The sequence below is a fragment of the Elephantulus edwardii genome, unplaced genomic scaffold (assembly GCF_000299155.1).
Source record: "Elephantulus edwardii isolate Elephantulus edwardi_28Jun2011 unplaced genomic scaffold, EleEdw1.0 scaffold00019, whole genome shotgun sequence".
NCBI classification, from domain to species: Eukaryota; Metazoa; Chordata; class Mammalia; order Macroscelidea; family Macroscelididae; genus Elephantulus; species Elephantulus edwardii.
Genome location: NW_006399769.1, coordinates 27,681,862 through 27,701,247, shown reverse-complemented (window position 1 = coordinate 27,701,247; position 19,386 = coordinate 27,681,862). Strand labels below are relative to the sequence as shown.

The 19,386-nt window shown below is 36.1% G+C and overlaps 1 protein-coding gene across 1 annotated transcript in view; it reads left to right on the top strand.

Moving 5' to 3' along the window:
• YIPF4 (Yip1 domain family, member 4) overlaps positions 1-17,266 on the top strand; it is a 32,409-nt gene extending 15,143 nt beyond the window's left edge. The window contains exons 2-6 of the mRNA XM_006882364.1: positions 856-1,006; positions 2,446-2,617; positions 6,345-6,422; positions 14,437-14,550; positions 17,129-17,266. Of these exons, the coding sequence (XP_006882426.1) occupies positions 856-1,006; positions 2,446-2,617; positions 6,345-6,422; positions 14,437-14,550; positions 17,129-17,266 (653 nt within the window). The remainder of the gene's footprint in view (positions 1-855; positions 1,007-2,445; positions 2,618-6,344; positions 6,423-14,436; positions 14,551-17,128) is intronic.
• The last annotated feature ends 2,120 nt before the right edge of the window (positions 17,267-19,386 follow it).

The window sequence follows — 19,386 nt, the reverse complement described above, 5'->3', positions numbered from 1 at the left end:
TTGAGTTAGTTTTTGTGTATGGAATGAGGTATGGATCTTGCTTGAGTTTTCTACAGATAGTTTTCCACTTTTGTTAACACCATTTGTTAAAAAGGCTGTTGTTTTCCCACTTAACTGACTTTATCTCTTTGTCAAAAATCAATTGACCATACATACGTAGATGAGCTGTTTCTGGATTCTCTATTCCTTTGATCTGTGTGTCTACCAGTACCACACTGTCTTGACCACCAAGGCAGTGTAGTAGGACAAAATTGTTTTACTAAAGTACTACTTAAATTATTTTACTTCCAGTAACATTGATGATTATTTACTAGTCTGTATTATCTAGTCCTACAATTTTTCTTTCTTGATTGCTATTTGACCTCAAACAGCTCTGTTGTCTTAACTGTACTCACTGCAGTTGGGTTTATTAGGAAGTAAAAAAAAGAAAATAACAGGTTCAGGAATGCTTAGGATGCAGTTCCACAGAGCCTATCTGATCAGGAAAATGCCTTTGAAAGGATTTTTGAGAGTAAGTGCATGTAATGACAAAGGGAATAAAAATTATATAATTTAATATATTTTGCATAGATCCTTTTAAATTTTGAAGAGGTTCAGTTTTAAGCCTATATTCTTATACTAGCCTAACTAATTAGCTGTGAAACCTTTTTTATGTCTTTTTACTTCTCTAATTTTTCGTTTTCCTGCTTGTAGAGTAAGAGATGGTTTTTAGATACCCATTACTAACCATTTGAAGATTTTGTGAAATGTTTGTAGTTCAAGATCCCTATGTGATAATTACTTTCATTGTATATATGCTTGCTTTAATGAGTATATTTTACCTTGGTTTACAATTTTGTCTTCTTTTCTCACAAGATCTCAGTGGTTCAATAGCATCTCCAGATGTCAAATTAAACCTTGGTGGAGATTTTATCAAAGAATCTACAGCCACTACATTTCTGAAACAGAGAGGATATGGCTGGCTTTTGGAAGTTGAAGATGATGATCCTGAAGATAAACCACTCTTGTATGTAAAAAAACAATATGATTTATAAAATGTTATTTGATACCATCTGTAGGATGTTACCTGAAAGAAAGTTTGGAAGACCTTAGTTTTTTTTGGCCAAAAGCTACTGAAATTTTCACTTTTACTGGTAACAAAAAAATGATGGGATTAAAATTATTTTAACCTACTGAATGGGAATATGTAAAGAATGGTAATGCTGTATCCCACATACACACATGCAAAATAAGTATACCACTTTCAGGATTTACCATGGCCTGTCTGGTGCTTCAATATAGACATGCAGGGTAAATTTTAAAAACATACTTTGGTAGTTACTATAGAAATTATGGTTTAAGCCAAACTAAGACTTCAAAGATGATTACCATGCAAATATCTTCTATGTAGGAATTTTAGAGTTGCCACTGGAAGTAAAGTTATAGGAAGAATTTCTTTATCTTTTTTTTAAAAATAATTTTAATGAGCATTTACAGCGATTTTGGATTTCCATTCATTCATTGCTGCACTTCTCTCCCTGGAAGAATTTCTTTTTCTTAGTACTGGAAATATTTCAAATTATTATGTATCACTTGAAAAGTAAATAAATTAACCATTTTAGAAAGAACAATCTATAGCTTTTTAAATTTAATTTATTAGCAATTTTTTGTAGTATATTTGTAGTGGTTCATATTAGATTGTTTTGAAGTACAAGACATTCATGTTTCTTAATGTTAATATACAATATTTTAGAAAATCAGTGACACCTTAGTGTAGTCATTTTATGTACCATTAAGAAAGAAGATGTGCCAAAGGCTCTGAGACATCAGAGGGTTATATCTACACTCTGTGAGTGAATGAGAGATCATTTACCATATAAATAGCAAACTTTGCCTCTCTGAATTTGACAGTGGGATGATGGAAAGGAATCTTGGTTGCTTAAAGATTTCAGCTGCTAACCAGAAGATTGACAGCTGGAGCTCACTAGCTGCTCCAAGGGAGAAAGATGTGCCAGTATGCTTCTGTAAAGGATTTAATTTTTGGAAACTATATGGGCATTTATGTTCTGTCCTACAAGATCTCTAGGAGTTGGCCGTGAATGAGTTGCTGGAAGAGAAAAAACTTGCCAAAAAATTCTCAGAGTTTTATTTAACAATGTCTCAAATTGCTAGTACCTCCAGGAGACCGACAAAAATAACTTCTCTGAAGAAGAAAACCAGCTTTTGAAACCCTTTGTGGTTTCATTCAAGACTGATGAGTTTTAAGACGGTAGCTATTAAGGAGATGAATAGTAGCTCATAAGATGGTTAGGTACATACTTTAAAACAGGGAAATATAGTACTTAAAATAGAAATGTTTTAGTGACCTAGGGAGACCATACTCTTACATTTACATTTTATGTTGTTTTGTAGTTATTGCTGTATTCAGAATTATGCCTTTTGAGAATTTTTATTTTAAAATTGTAGGGAGGAATTGGATATTGACCTTAAGGATATTTACTACAAAATCCGATGTGTTTTGATGCCAATGCCATCGCTTGGTTTTAATAGACAAGTGGTGCGAGACAATCCTGACTTTTGGGGTCCTCTGGCTGTTGTTCTGTTCTTTTCCATGATATCATTATATGGACAGTTTAGGGTAAGTATTTCTTTTTTTAATTAAAATTATAAATATTTTTATTTAAAAGTTTACATAGCTAAATATTATCTATACTTAATATATTTGAAAAATGTTTTCTCTTTACCTGATATTTCTTGTTCATCCTAAAAACAGTTAATAATTAAGTGGGAAATATTTTAGTTCAGTACTTTTTAACCTTTCCCCCATTTATATAGAAGATGTTAATATTTGTATGACATGCTAAAGTAGGTGGATGGAACTATTTCTGGCTGACCACAAGTGTCCATTCTTTGTTGCCCATGTTCTGACATCCCTATGTGATAAGAAACTTGAAACACAAAACTCATGCTACTGCCTATTATTAATTTTTAATTCTGTTTCTAAAAAAAATATTTTAAGTAAATGATGGCAAAGATTCCATTAGTATTTCTTTTTTTTTTTTTGCACAAGCTTTACATTTTATTTAAAGCACCATTAGTATTTCATTTTAAACCACTTTTGGTATTTTAACCACTATGTCTTATTTTCAGAGACTTTATCATCAAAATACTCACTTCGAATCCTTATTTTAAGACTAAGGAAGTTATGTTACCACAGAGTCCTTTGGAAATGTACTTGTTTCTTGTTGCTGTTATGACACGTTGCTATAAATTTCATAGCTTAAGACAATATAAATGTATCCTCAGGCAGTTCTGGAGGGCTAAAAATCAAGATGCTGATTAGGACTGATTTCTGCTGGAGGCACCAGAGGAGGACCTCTCACTTCTAGAGCCTTCATGCATTCCTTGGCTCCTGGCCGCATTAGTCTCTGCTTCTGTAATAACATTACCTTCTCCTATACTAGAGTCAAGCTTCCCTCTTATATCTGCCTCCTGCATGTAAATGTATGGAATTACATTAATGCCCCACCCAGATAATCCCATATTTAGTTGTTATAGTCAACTCTGACTCTTAGTGATCCAATGTACAACAGATTTAAACTTGCCTGATTTTTTACCATCCTCACAATCTCTAGTGTTCTTAAGCCCGTTGTTGCAGTCACTGTGTTGTTCCATCTCCGTAAGGCTTTTCCTCTCCTTTGCTGATCCTGTACCTTTCCAAGCATAATGTCCTTTTCTCGTAATTGGCCCTTTCTGATAACATGTCTAAGGTATGTGAGATGAATTCTCAACACCCTTGCCTCTAAGGAACACAGTTCTTTGGAGACAGACCTTTTACCTATAGTATATTATATTAAAACACCACAATTCAACGGCATCAGTTCTTTGAAGATGCTCCCAGACTTCCAATGGCTCATGTGGATACTCTGAGGGCTAACTGAAATAATATACCAGAGGCCTCAGTGACAACTGGGCCACACGAGTAATGGTGTCAACTGTTCGTGGGACACATATTCCCATTTATCCATGACATAACATTCTAGCCATGGTGGTTATAGGGGGATGGCAAGATGACTCAAGGTTATGGACAGGCTTGAGGAGGCCAGGCAAGGACCCAAAGGTCCAGGGCAAGTTGGTTGGAGAAAGTGGAAGATGGGAATAGAAAGTGAACTGCATGGGGATTCACGGGTAGAGCCTTTGAAAGATGAGATTCATCTTGTGCAATGGGAGTAGGTGGGTAGCACCTCTTTACTACTCCCAGCGCCTGTGGACTACACACACACACACACACACACACACACACACACACACACACACACATCTGTGCCACATAGATCCTGAGGTATGCCATGAGTGCCCAACCATAAGTTAATGACCCAGGGAAGAGGAAAGAAGAGTACACTGGTGCCAGAGATAAGGCACCACCTTACTTGTTACATCTTTTTTTTTTTTTTTGGTGTTTCATCATCTTATATTTTTATAAGCAAGGAATGAATGAGTATATCTTTTACTTTTTTCAAAGGAACAGTCTTCTTAATTATTCAAATAATGTGAACCTATAGGTATTTATTTTATTCTCATGAATCAGAATCCAGTACTAAAATTTATGTTCTTGTTTATCTTGTTTTAACATGAGCCATCGTGAGCCCCTTCATTTTGGTATCCTTTCAACATATCCCTATCGTTTTTGAGCACTTCCTTACTTCCTGGCCCTTTATAAGTCTCCAAAATTCATCTTGTATTTTCTCTTCTTCAGTCTTAGAGTCACCATTTTTCTAAGGAGTGTTGCTTTCTTTTACTGAGAATAATATTTAGAAACCACCAAAAAGTTGGTTCTGCTTACAGTAACCTTCTATCAGGTTTCTGAATCATTAGGTCCTAATGGAGGAAACTGCTCATCTTCTCCCTCAGTCACTGGTGAATTTCAACCACCAGAGATGTGCAGGCTTTAGATTAGCAGCTCACTTTGATACAGATTGTGCTACCAGAGTTCTTTTGTTATGTACTGTTGAGTGGGAACCCATCCTTAACTGACTGGAAGGAACCAGACCTTCCTGAGGGTGGTCAGGGGCTGTAAATTGTATGGGAGGAGATTCCCTATCAGTCTCCCATGGAGCGGCTAGTGAATTAGACCTGCCAGCCTTTGGGTTGGCAGCACAACTCTTTACCCACTAAGCTGCCAGATTTGGATAGTAAGCATGCTTGTAATGGAACTTGCTGGGAAGGTAGAGGCTCAGGGAAAAGAGGAAGATTCTCAGTGAATTGTGTTAATGTAGTATCACTGGATTTAAGCATGGCAGAACCATGAGGATGGCAGAGTCTGTGCTTCATAGGATTGTTACGAGTCACAGGCTGCTCAGTAACACCTAACAACCTATTGCTACTGAGGATTCTTTGTTTTAGGCCCCCTACCCGACCCTGACTACAAAGCTGGGAGAGGTAAAGTTAAGTTGTCTGCAATGTCTTCCTTGTTAACTGGATAGGGAGCCTTGGTGGCATAGTGCCACATGTATAGGGTTCAAACATAAAAGTCATGCTCAAATATCAGAGGTTTAAACATTCCAGCTGATCCTAGGAGAAAGATGGGCACCTCTTTCCATAAAGATTTACATTGGAAACCTGATGGAAGGCCACTATTAGTCAGTATTGACAAGACAAGGATGAGGTATATTTTTTGGTTCGATTTTTTTTTTAAATGTAGGTAAATGTAGGGAGCTCTGCAATCCCAGAGGTACATGGTTTGAATCCACCAGATGCTCTGTTGAAGAATGAGGGCCAATCTCCTCCTGTACCAGTCAGATTCTATTTGATGGTACACACACAAAATAATTTTTTAAAAATGTAGATAAATGTGTAAGTACTAAGCATTTTGTAGCCCTCTAGAGACTTTTCTCACTTAATTTTTATCACAGAATGCTCTACACCAAGGGATTGGAATCAGGGACTTGTTCTCCTTCTTTCTTCCCTCCAATACTCTTTTATCATAGATCTTGAAATGCAGAGGTTTGTTAAGCAATTAGTAATTGCTAAGTTTTAGACTCAATCCTTCTTGCTCCAAGGGGAAAAGATGGGCAATCGTCTGTGCGGTTTGCAGCCTTAGAAACCCAATGATGGGTCAATGTTGAGACAGTTCCAACTCAAGGGTAAAAAAATTTTTCAAAATGAGTATAAAATTGTTTTGAACAGTTTATTCTTACAAAGTTTTGGAGAGAACTGGGGAAACCCGTCAACTTTTCTGTGATCTGAAATTGGATGTGTCAGGCTTACCTTATGTGGATGACTTGAGTTCCTGGAAAGTTATGAGTTTATTTGGTAAAGACAAAGATACTCATTACATTGAATTTTTTTTCTCTCTCTCTCTTAAGGTGGTTTCATGGATTATTACCATTTGGATATTTGGTTCTCTAACAATTTTTTTACTGGCCAGAGTTCTTGGTGGAGAAGTAAGTAGTTAATTTTTAAAATATCTCTTGTTTTTTAATAGTAAGCTTTATTTATGGTATTGTAGGTAGATTTAATAACTAAATTCAGTATAATGATATCCTAGATTTCTTCTAAATTGTTTGTACTCTTAAAATAATTTATTATGCACTAAGTTAATACTAAGCATACTCTATAAATGTTACAAAAAGTGAATTGGGAAGAAACTATCCTTTCCTACTTCATAAACATTTATGACTTTTTAGGGAAGCGTATAATTTGTTCTTTTTATAACAGAATTTTAGATCTCAGCTTTCCCAAAGTTTTGTGGTGTGTGTGTGCTGACATTTTATTTTCAAGTTATTTTTCCCCAAAAGTTTTTAAGTGATTTATATTTATCACTCATATACATAAAAACAAAATCTTTCAGTATTTATTCATTAAGGAACCTATTGGTACAGTGGTTAAAGCACTTGGCGGCTAACTGAAAGGTCATTGGTTCAAATCATCAGCTTCTGCACAAAAAAAAAGGTGAAACAGTCTGCTTGTTTAAAGATTACTGCCTTGGAAAACTTATGAGGCAGTTCTATAGTCTGTTGTACAGGATCATTATGAAGCAGGATTGACTCAGTGGTGTTGGGGGGTTTTTCATTAGTAATAACAGATTGATTGCATAGTAAAATAATTTTTTTAAAAAAACTGTTTTCCATAATGAACAAGTTACGAGAAGAGTGACGTTGCTTTCTGTTTTTCCTATTGCTTTACATCTTCTCTGGTTAAATTCAGTGAAAAAGGAAATAAAGGCCTCACATAGTTACATTATTGGAAAAGTTCATGCCTTTTCAAATAATTGTTGATAGTCTTTGATTCTTTGTACCAATTTATCAAGTACTAGTTTCTTCAAAATTTGTTTTAGTATGGAACCTGAAATCAAATCAGTGAACTTTTCATATTTTATTAAAATTCATTTTACTTAGATCTTTTTAAGCCAGGCAGAACTTTGTAACATAACATTAGTCTTTTGTTAAATTTTTGTTCATTGAATTATGAAGATATTTCAGATGTTGATACGTTATTAACATTTTATTATACAGGACTGCAAAATCACATTTATGATTATCACTGTCTTTTTCATCAGAATAGTCTATTGGACAATTACCAAGCTTATAGTGATATATATTTTTTTCCCCAAAATTCTAAGTTTAGCTTGAAAACGCAGATTTTATTATTTGCAACAAATACTACTAATTGTTTCCCCTTAAGTGGCAGGCCCATTTCATTTTCAAAAAATACCAGCCATTATCCAAGTCTGAATTATAGTTTGTCAGTTGTTCTTTCAAGTAAAAATGCCATTCTGTGAAAAACAGGTAATTCACTGATTCACACAAGTGCTCTTCCTTGGGATAATTCTTGAACTTGGACTCTTGAATTTTTGAACTTGAATATACTTGAATTCAAGAATTCTTGAATTTTTGAACTTGAGCATAGAGCAGAAATTCTTACTGTACTTCCTGTTTTGCCACACAGAGTAGTAAAAAGATAAGTGGGGGTTGTTGTTGTTGTTATTTGCCGTCGAGTCGCTTGCGACTCATAGCGACCCTATGTACAACAGCCCTAAACCCTTCTCTATCATGTGCCAATCGCACTGCCTCTGACACACCCATCCCGTTTACCCCAGTCACTGAATCAATCCACCTCAAAGAGGGTCTTCCCCTTCTGCGCCATCCCTCCACCCTCCCAAGCATGATGTCCCTCTCCAAGGATCTCTCCCTCACAACATGTCCAAAGTATGTCAGACAAAGCCTCAGAATCCTTGCCTCCAAGGAGCAGCCTGATTTAACCCTCTCTAGGATGAATCTGTTTGTTTTCTTGGCAGTCCAGGGTACATTCAGTACTCTTCTTCAGCACCACAGCTCAAAGGCATCATTTCTCCTTCTGTCCTTCTTAGTCATTGTCCAACTCTCTGATGCATAACAAGTGGTTGCAAAGACCATAGCCTGTATCAGACACACCTTAGTCTCCAGAGTGACACCATTGCTCTTCAGTACCCTGGAGAGGTCCCTAACAGCAGACTTTCCCATCGCAATACATTTTTTTATTTCCTGGCTACTAGTGCCAAGAGTCAACACCGTGGAGCCAAGCAGACTAAAGTTGTTAACAATCTCAATCTCTTCACTATCCATCCTGATGCTGCCAGTTGATCCAGTGGTGAGAATCTTTGTCATCTTGACATGGAGCCTCAATCCATACTGAAGGCTGCAGTCCTTGACCCTCTGCAGCAAGCATTTCAGGTCCTCCTCAGTTTCAGCAGGCAGGGTTGTGTCATCTGCATAACGCAGATTGTTAATAGATCTTCCACCAGTGCTGACACCACACTTCTCCTCATAGAACCCAGCCTCTCAGATAATCTGTTCTGCATACAGGTTGAAAAGGTAAAGAGATAGGACACATCCCTGGCATACACCCTTCCCAATTTTGAACCATGCAGTGTTTCCTTGCTCTGTTCTGACGACTGCCTCTTGGTCCAAGTATAGGTTTCGCATTAGAACTATCAAGTGTTCTGGGATTCCCATTCTTCTCAGAGTCAGCCACAGTTTGTTATAATTTGGGGTAAAATAAAATTAATTACCTTTTATTGCTTTATCAAAGACATTCTTAAGTGTACTATAAAGAACACAATAACTGCTAGTGCAGTTTGTTTCCCACCATTGCTTTTGCACAATTAGTGCAAATAGCAATCCAAAGAAAGGGGCAAATAATAGCATATTAATATTACTATAAAGATAAGGTTTTTTTTAAAAAAAGATAGTTTTTTTGTTTGTTTTTTTAAAAAAGATAGTTTTGATGGGTAATTAACATTGCATTGGAACAGATGAGGGGGAAAACTGTCCCAAAAGAATATATGATTAGATTATATGTATGAAAACAGTCTGGAATAAGAGGGCATTGCAAAGTGGACTGGAAAAAAGGGAGGGGGAGGTGAAAATGTACAGCAGTGAATGAATGAAAACCCAGCCTTTCTGTAAACTTTTGTTAGAATAAAGCAAACAATTTTTACAATATAGTCTTCTGAAATGGTCGTTAGTGCCCTGCTGGGTCGCACTTTTAGAACCAGCCACAATTTTATTAAATAAGAACTTCTAGTATTCTCTATTTTTTGGTGTTCATCAAGTTGTAACTGACCCTCCAGTGGGTTTTCAGAGGCAGTAAATCACACAGAAGAAGATTGCCCATTGTTTTTCCATGGAGCAGTTGGTGGGGATGTGTTTGAACCGTGTGCCTTTGGTATTGTAGTTTCTGACCACTAGGTCAATCAGAGCTCCCTGTTTATTCTGTAGACAGAGTAGAACAAAGGAATTTGAGGTAGAGTTATGAGGTGAGCACTGGCTTAACACGTTGCCGCAAATGATGGCAAATGTGTTTCTAAGCACGGCCGTCAATTTTAAAAGTGTGCGGCAATGTGTTGAATCAGGTTGACTAAGACTACTGAGTGCTAAATGCAGAAATTTTGAGACATTTTTCTCACACTTAGTGGGAATGGTCTGTCAAGTCTGTTATTTAGGTCTTACCATCTCCTTTCTAGCTTCTAAAATTATGTATGCTGCTCTTGATCTTTTCTTGGTATGTTATTTGTTGTTGTTAAATGCTGTCGAGTCATAGGCAATTAATAGGGACCCTGTGAACGAAAGACCTGAACATTTGTATAATTCATCGTTTCTCCAAGTTCATAGAGTTTCTGGAGGCAAGCTATTTCGGAAGTAAATGCCCCTCCTGCTTCCAAGCTTGTTTTAATTGGGAAGCTTTACCAAACACTGTCCACCATGGGTAACCATTATCACATTTGACACGAGTGTCACAGTGTTTAGCATCACAGCAACCACACGTTACTCTGTATAGCAAATGGACAGACTAGTGCTATACCACTTAGAAGAATGTTAGCTATAATCTTATTAAAAAAAATTTTGTCCCCTTCCCCCCTTCTTTTAGTGGAACTTAAGGAGACAGTGTTCAAAACAACACCTTAACCTAGAAATCACAAATAAATTTAAAAGAACTTTTAATTGGTAAACTTTTTAATCTAGATAGGGAAAAAATTCTAATAGAGACCTAAAATTACATTTGTTTATATAATATTTTTATACTTTTTATAAAACTTAGCATAATATTTATTTGAAATAAATTATGAAAAATATTTTGGCAGCATGGAACTATAGGAATACCTAAGATGCCTAGATTTAATTTGAACTTTGCCACTTAACCAGCTTACTTTTCTGAGCAAAATACTTCATAGAATTAATTTCTTCATAATAAAGACTGTCTTAACGTTCTAGAGTGCTGCTATAACAGAAATATCACAAGTAGAAGGCTTTATAGAACATTTATTCTCACTCAGTTTAGGAGGCTGGAAGTCTAAATTTGGGACACTAGCTTTAGCCTTTTATCTATTGATTCAGGGGGAAGTCCTTGCTCCTTTCTTCAGCTATTGGCCTTGCATTCCTTGAGATTGTTCCATATGGCTTGACAAGAACCTTACCCTGGTTCTAGGAGGTTTTCTGCATAGTAACCCCAAGTCTAAAAGATATTCCTAGCTCTTTTTGGTGGTACTGAGCTCCCTCTCTACTTGCTTTCTTCATCCTGTATTTCTTGAGAGCTTTTTTCTTGTCTTTTATAAGAGATTAAATGTGGTGCAGGCTACATCCTGTGAAAACTCCCCTTATATCAACTCAGGGCTAGGACCTGAAGAAGAGTATAATTGGATACCATTCTAATCTTACTCAAACTGATCAGCTGCTCGAAGGGAATGATTGTACAACTGCCAGGTTGTATCATTTATATAATTGCTCATTCACTGAGCATCATGCCTTAGCCAAGTGGATTTATTTTGGCGGAACACAATTCAGTCAATGATGGTTATAATACCTGCTTCATAAAGTTATGACTTCCATTGATCTTCACAACATGTGAAGCTTGGCCAGTAGACATGTCATTAAGGCTAAGAAAACTCATTGCTCTGCAGGTTGGTTCCAGCTCTTAGCAACCTTCTATTGGGTTTATGCCAGACCTTCTCATTTGAGGCTGCTAGTAGCTTAAAACAGCAAGAGGCATGTGTCATCTAGGTTAGCAGCAAAACTCTCTACAGACTGTTGTTGTGTACTATCAAATAGCAAACCTCGTAGCTGACCTTCCAACAAATTTTCTGTGGTAGTTAATCGCACAGCAGAAAATTGCCCATCTTTTCCCTGCAGTGCAGTTGGTAGAGCTGAACCAAGTGCATTTGAGTTGACAGCACAACTTCTTACCACTAAGCCACCAGAGCTCCTTCCCTATTGACTAGGTCACTAGAAATCCCATATAGACATAATGATGTTGTTGTTGTTAGGTGCTGTCAAGTCAGAAATAACTCATAACTGACCTACAGTGGGCTTTCAAAAGCTGTAAATCACACAGGAAGTGATTGGTTTTCTTTCTTCTGCTAAGCAGCTCTTGGATTTTAACTGACTACGTTGGGTCGACAACGCAGCTTCTTACAACCAGACCACCAGAGCTCTCCTTATAAATATGTTGTTGTTTTTAGGTGCTGTTGAGTCAAATATGACTCATAGTGACCTGATGAATAAAAAATCTGAACCCTGTTCTATCCTGTACCACCCTCAGACTGTCTGACACACAAGAGCCAGTTGCAGCAGTCACTGTGTCAATCCACTTGGTTGAGAGTCGTCTTCTTTACCGACCTTCCACCCTTCCCAGCATCATGTCCTTCTCCAAGGAATAGCCCCGCCTAGCAATATGTCCAAAGTATATGTAAGGCGAAGCTGCATCGTTCTTGCCTCCAAGGAGCACTCCAGCTGCACCCTAAAAATATTTTTCTTCAACTTTTCCTCATCCTTTCTCCCTGTCCATGCTGCATTTGTCACCTCTAGATTCTCTAGACCTTGTGTTTTTTTCATTTGTTCTGCTAAGATTAATAGTACACTATTTGTGAGAAGTCTCAGGTCAGCATAGTCCCAAAAGCTTAACTAGCTATATATAAATCCGTAATTTCAAACAGTTCTGTACATAGGTAAGTTTCCCAGTTCTTTTTTTTTTTTTTTTAATCCTTTTTTTGTGTGTGTACCGTCAAATCAGATCTGACTGGTACAGGAGGAGAATGCCCCTCCTTCTCCAGCAGAGCACCTGGTGGATTCGAACTGCAAATGTCTGGCATTGCAGTTGCAGTTTCTTGCTACTAGGCCACTAGAGCTCCCTCTCTCAGTTCTTCTATGGCCCTTGGGTCTAGGTTCACTAGGTTTCCCAGCAACTCAAACCTGTCAGGACAGTGACTCATGTGATCGTAGGTATGCAGGTGGTTTTGGAGAAACTGGTGAGTGATGGGCCAGGATCTTGTAAAATGTCAGTTGTAGCACAGCTAGATGGCGACTGTGGGTGTTACAAGCTGGTGTTGTAGAAACTGGGGAGCAGCTGGAAGCTATATCACAGGCGAGCACAAGTGTTTTCCAGAAGAGAAAAGCACCTCCCATCCTAATCCTGTCTCCCTAGAACAGTAATACTTCAGCAAAAAACGAACAGTTAATATTTTGGCTAGGAAAGACAGTTTTGAATGATAAACCTTAGACACCCAGAGTCCACCCCCTAGCTTTTCTAACCATCACCCTAATGCTTGAAATCAGATTTCGCCTTACAACCATCATAAGAACTGTATTCATGCCTTAATCTTCCCCATTTTAGTTAGCCAATTTCTGATTTGCCCCTTTCTATAAAACCATTTCTCTGAAGAAAACAAGGATGTTCCTTTCTCTAAAGGTCCATTTAGAACATTTAGCATCTGTATCCCTAAGCAAAGTTCAGTCAAGAGCAAGTCAGGTTGCAGCAGTCTCCAGTAGCTCACACAGCTTGAGATATCTTCATCTGCTTGGGCTCTGGTCAGTTCATCTCCAGTCATCAGTTGCTGGGTCCAGGTAGTCAAGGGCTGCAAACTCGGGAGTTCATCCTTCTTCCCATCCTTCATCCTTCTAACTTTATTTCAAACCAAATGGTTTCTTCCAAAAAGCTGTGAGGCTCAAGGCTAAGGTACCTGTGTGCAGATTTTGGGAGCTATTTTTACTGTATTCTGTTCTTTATCTGGTTTTGAACTTTTTTACTTCCCCAATAATGTTCTGTGTGGGCTGTGAGCTATTGCATCAGATTTTTGACCCAGCAAATCAGTAATATTGGTGTTTAAAAGAGTAGAAAGAGGTTGGGGAGGGGGGGGCATGTCTATAACCTCATGGGAATTGGTTTTGTGTTATTGATGCCGTTGACAGAAACAGTTCCCTTTGTGAAGTTGGTATAGGTCAGATACAACTTTCCCCACATAGCCCTTGCTCTTTTTATACCTTAACTGTTTTGTGTGTTTTTTTTAATCTGAGCAAGATAATTGTGGCCCTTTTCAATAATTGTCCTTGAATTAGTGACAGATTGGATTTGTAAATCTGAAACTCCAAGAGAGATAAGGACAAGAAGTATAAACTTGGAATCATCAGAAAACTGATGATCATTGAAACAGTATTGGTGGTTGTTCCCAGGAATATAAGAGAATAGTAATTCCAAATTTTCCTAAATTAAACATACAGTATCACAAGTCTAACAAATATTTTGAGGATTTTAGTAAAAATGATGCTAAAATTAATGATGAAAAATTCTTTGTAATAGTGTTTTCTATTTGATCATTTGAAGTTAAGAAGTATGATAGTTTATATTTTCTTTCGAGGAGATATAATTGTTGCTGTTGTTATGTACCATCGATTGGGTATCAACTCAGAACTGACCCTCCAACACGTTTTCAGAGGCAGTAAATTGCTAGGGAGATTGCCCATCTTTCTTCTGCAGAGCAGCTGTTCTATTTGTGTTTAGGTTGGCATCTTAACTCTTTACCTCTAGGCTACCTAGGTTCTTAGTTGTTTGTATTTTCTTAATATTTTATAAACAAGGAAGTTACGATGTTCTATAGTCATTAAAATGAGTGCTTTGGTTTTGATGATATTTATTTAAAATTCACAGGTTGCATATGGCCAAGTTCTTGGAGTTATAGGATATTCATTACTTCCTCTCATTGTAATAGCCCCTGTGCTTTTGGTGGTTGGATCATTTGAAGTGGTGTCTACACTTATAAAAGTAAGTTAAGTAATATGTGTCATTAAAGTAGTGTGATAGTTCCTGGTGGCAAAAGTATATTGTTTCTCTGACTAAAAATATAATAGTCTCTAACTGTATATCAAACACTTGTTACTATTTTAAACAGTGACCTTACTTTCTGACCTTGATAATTATTTTTCTTTAATTTTCTTCTTTTATTCTGCTAACAATTACAATTCTATATCTCATCACCTCATTGTCATTGAGTTGGAACTTAGCTCATAGCTTACCCTCCTGTGGGGCTTTAAAACACATTGGAGGAGATTGTTTGCCTTTCTCTCAAGGTGTGTTGATGGTTTCAAACCATAAGGAGGCCCTGCCTTTGGATTTGCAGTGCCAGCTCCCTACACACTATTTTCCCTGTGGTGATAGCACACGTTTATCTGACTTAATCTTTTTGGAGAACATAATGTGCATAACAAAATGCCTCCAGAAACTCTGTGAACTTTGATAAATGTTGATAGTTCTAGAGGATCTTCGGGCCTTTTGTTCATAGAATCCTTTTGTTAATAGAGTCGCTGTGAATTTTGCTGAACTCGAAGGCAATCAAAAACAACAATGTGCATAAAATTCCACTATAAATTTATTTTATAACCGTTACCTTTGTTTAAGTAGTGACTTAACTAATATGATAAGCATGACTCTAATAATTTGGCCTTCCTATATTAATAGAGATCAGAATTTTTTTATGCTGTGTTACATTTACATTATAATACATATAAAATGACTGAATATTAAGTATTAATGGTAGTTACTTAAAATTTGACATTTTTAAATTTGGAACAATTTTGAGAAGAAAGTTAATGTGTGTATAAATATATATAATATAGTAATTTTTTTCTTAGATAATATACCTTTTTATAATTAGAACTTTCAGAACTATCATTATGTAGCCTTTCTACTACTTATTTATGAGTAGCCAGAAACACGAATTTTTTTTTTTTATGAGATTGGATTCTTTTTAAAGTTCATTAGTAATTCCAAAATAAAAGAAAATAATACCTTTCAGAAATTGGGTAAAACAGTAGATATTAAAACCAATGGCGTTTGCAACCAGTCCATTCTGAATTAACATTCTGCTTCTGACACCACTTGCTATTTTGGAAAGATTTTATTAATTTTCTTACCCTCACTTTATTCATCCACCAAGTGTAAAGCTCAACGACTTAATTTTTAGGATTTGTTACAATGATTTTTAGTACATATAATCCTAGTATAATGTCGGTCATATAGTAAACACTCAAGTGATAGCTGTTGATACTACAATTATTCTAAAACTATGTTTTGAGAGCATGTTTGAACTGTTGATTCACTTTTAAGAGTCATGAGTAAGACCTTACCTTCTGCCTGAAATTTTTGAAAAGAAAAATTAGCCATTTACCCTGTTCTTAGAACTTAATTTAAATGTCTTGCAGTGCACCAGCTGGCCCCACGCTGGCATTTAATTATCCCTGTCTTAGTGAACATACCACTTTACTGACTCATTCAGGATCACTTCCTGTTGTGTGTTGTTTTACTTGGACTAAAGCCTGTTTGAATACTTCAGAGACTACACCCCTAATTGCCAAAACTGTTGTCCTTTTACCATTTTTAGTCACATACTTCTTTTGAAAGTTGAACTTAATATTCTTCATGTACTATGAGAATATATTATTATAAAGTGGAAAAATCTGGTGTTTTTATATCATTGCAAGTTTAGGATAAAGTTATTTAAACTTAAAGGGTTTTTTGTTGTTGTTGTTTTGCCCCACTCTCCCCCCAGTTACTTAATCCTCTCTGTATAATGAACTTTTATGTGTGATTCTTGTTTAAATTCAGAGTATGTTCAGAAACATTTTAGAAAAATTTCACCAGCTAGCTCTAATATTAGAATTGTGTGTACCATCAAGTTGGAACTGACCCATAGCTGACCCTCCAGCAGGTTTTCAGAGGCAGGTAATCATATGGGAGGAGATTGCCCATCCTTTCTTCTCCCTCAGGGCTGCTGGTGGCCTCTAACCACATGCCTTCAGGATTCCAGCACGGGTTCTTGCCCCCCCTAAGCCAACAGACTCCCAAATATTAGAATATATAGTCTGATATACAAGAAACCTAATTTTATTGAAAATTAAATCTCTAGGGAGTTAGCAATCTTTGATCAGTGGTTCAGGTTTGATAAGAAAAGACTAATACAAACCGGAAAGAGATGAGAAATAACAAATTAATAAATTTTACTCTTTATTATAATTTCAAGAGTTACTTTCAAAAATATTATAAATAGTATTTTTACTGCAGGATATGTAAAAAAAAAAGAGCTATGACACAGTGGTTAAAGTATTTGACTGCTGACCTTCCAATTGTTGGTTCAAACCCTCCATCCACAGGATGGAGATGCAGCAGTCTGCTCCTGTAAAGATTTATAGCATTGGAGACAATGTGGAACAGTGACACTCTGTCCTATAGGGTCCTTTTGAGTGGAAATCTCTTGGCTTCTGGCAGTTTTCAGTTTGGGATTTTATATGCAATAATTTATTTAATTTGCTAATGTGTTGCCTTTTGTCTCTTTTTCTTTTTAAAGCTATTTGGCGTGTTTTGGGCTGCCTACAGTGCTGCTTCATTGTTAGTGAGTGAAGAATTCAAGACCAAAAAGCCTCTCTTGATTTACCCAATCTTTTTATTATACATTTATTTTTTGTCTTTATATACTGGGGTGTGATTTGAAAAAGTTAGACTCAAGTGGAGAAAAAGACAATGTTATAATGCGTGTGGACTTGGTATTCTTGCTGAGAAGGTTGGGAAAAAACCTTGCAGATAAAATTTTACACATTCTAAATGTAAAGACAGAATTAAGGTCTTTTAAAAGAAAAAAAAATTATTTTGTATTTAATGAAACATTTGCAGATACTTGGAGTTTTTTCCATCAGAATTCTAACATCTGTTTGATTGTTCATATGCCAGTGAATAAAATATAAAAGCATTGTGTTTTTAAAATTGTGTCAATACTCACCTAAAAACTTGTGCCAAAAGCACCTGGATTGGTAATTATGTTTCAGTTGAAGGATAAATATGACAAGATCTTGATAATTTAGAAGTGCAATTTTTTCCCCTCTAACAAGTTTTTTCCCTTCAACACAGATCCTGTAGATATATATTTATATTTATACAAATATATTTATGAAATAATTCTTATTCACAAAAATCTATTTCTGAATAACCAGAAAGTTAAGAAGTTTTAAACCTGATGCTTAACCTTCCTTTAATTTGGCCATTAAGCTTTTATTATTTAAATTTGTTTATTAAATTCTGTATAATCTTAAAAATCTCATACATGTTTCAGTGCTTTGTTAAAAATTCTTAACTACTGAAAAATTTTAATAGTTGCAAATGTAGATTTGGTTTGTTTAGATGTGCTCTGAAAACCATTTTGAGTGTCTAAGCCTCTGAGTTAAAGTTTCTGTTTATCTTTCTGACCAAAGGAACAAGAAGTATAGTGCATATGGTATTCATTAAAATTGTCAATATGTAGGAAACCAGTAATATTTAGAGCATCAGTAATTATTTTTAAAATGATATTCCTAAATCACAAAGTTACTGCAAGAGACCATTAAAAGCTTGTGGTCTTGAACAATGTTATATGAACTAGAAAATAATAAAATACTTCCCAGCTTTGTGTTTTATTTTGTAATACCTTGTTCTGTATTACTTATTAGTTGAATAGGTATCAATACTTGTTCAAAGATTCCCTTATCAAAGTTTTGCTAAGAAAAAGAAGAATTTTTGAATACTGAAAGTTTGTTGCATATAGTTTCATAGGCTCTAGATGTTGCTTTTATAGTTATTGTTATGTATTTTTATATCCATAAAATTGCAATGCCTGTTAACTGTTAACATATCCTTTCTGATCTCAGCTGAAAGAGTTAACCGCTATCCTTAGATGGCCATCTCTTAGCATTCTGCAAGCAAGCATATCCGTCAGGAAATACTCAGAAATTCTTAAAGCAAGTCTACAAATACCAAAAGTCCATCTCTATTCCCTAACACCTCTAATGTGCAAACCAGTTTCCTTGAGTCAATTCTGACACTTTAACTCATAGTGACCCTGTCAGACAAACTAGAACTACAGGTTGTAAGGCTGTAATCTTTATAAAAATAGACAGCCACATCTTTCTCCTTCTGAGCAGCTGGTGAGTTCTAACGGCTGATCTTTCGTCTTAGTCATGTGCTTTGGCCACTGCACCTCTAGGATTCTTTTGAATCCACCCCCACCCCTACCTCATGCCCCCCTTAAAAAAGAAAATGTAAACTTAGTTTTTAAGCAACAGGAAAAATAGGGCTACCTTTGAACCAGCATGAAAAATTATATGTACTGGTTTTTTTCTTAACAGCTATGGAAAAATAAAAGCACTGGAGAGGTAGAACTTCAGAACTTAAAATACTTTGTCAAAGTAGTGAGGAAAGATCTGGGGCTACCTTAGCTATAATTCAAGTAAACATTTGTCATATTCACTCGTTCTCTAAATCATTACTTTATCATAATGGGTTAATGTAGTTCATGTTTACATTACTCTGATACTTTCTAAAAGTCTAAAGGGTCAGTTCTAAGGAGTGAAGTTAGTCACTCCTTAGAGTGACTTTTATTAAGTCAAAGCATTTTAGGAACATTGTTGTTGTTGTTTGGTGTCGTCGAGTCGTAGATGACTCATAGTGACCCTATTAACGAATGGCCTGAGCACCGTTCATACATAGAGTTTCTGGAGGCAAGCCATTTTGGAAGTGGATGCCGCTCCTGCTTTCAGGCTTGTTTTAGTCGGGAAGCTCCAGCCAACACTGTCCACC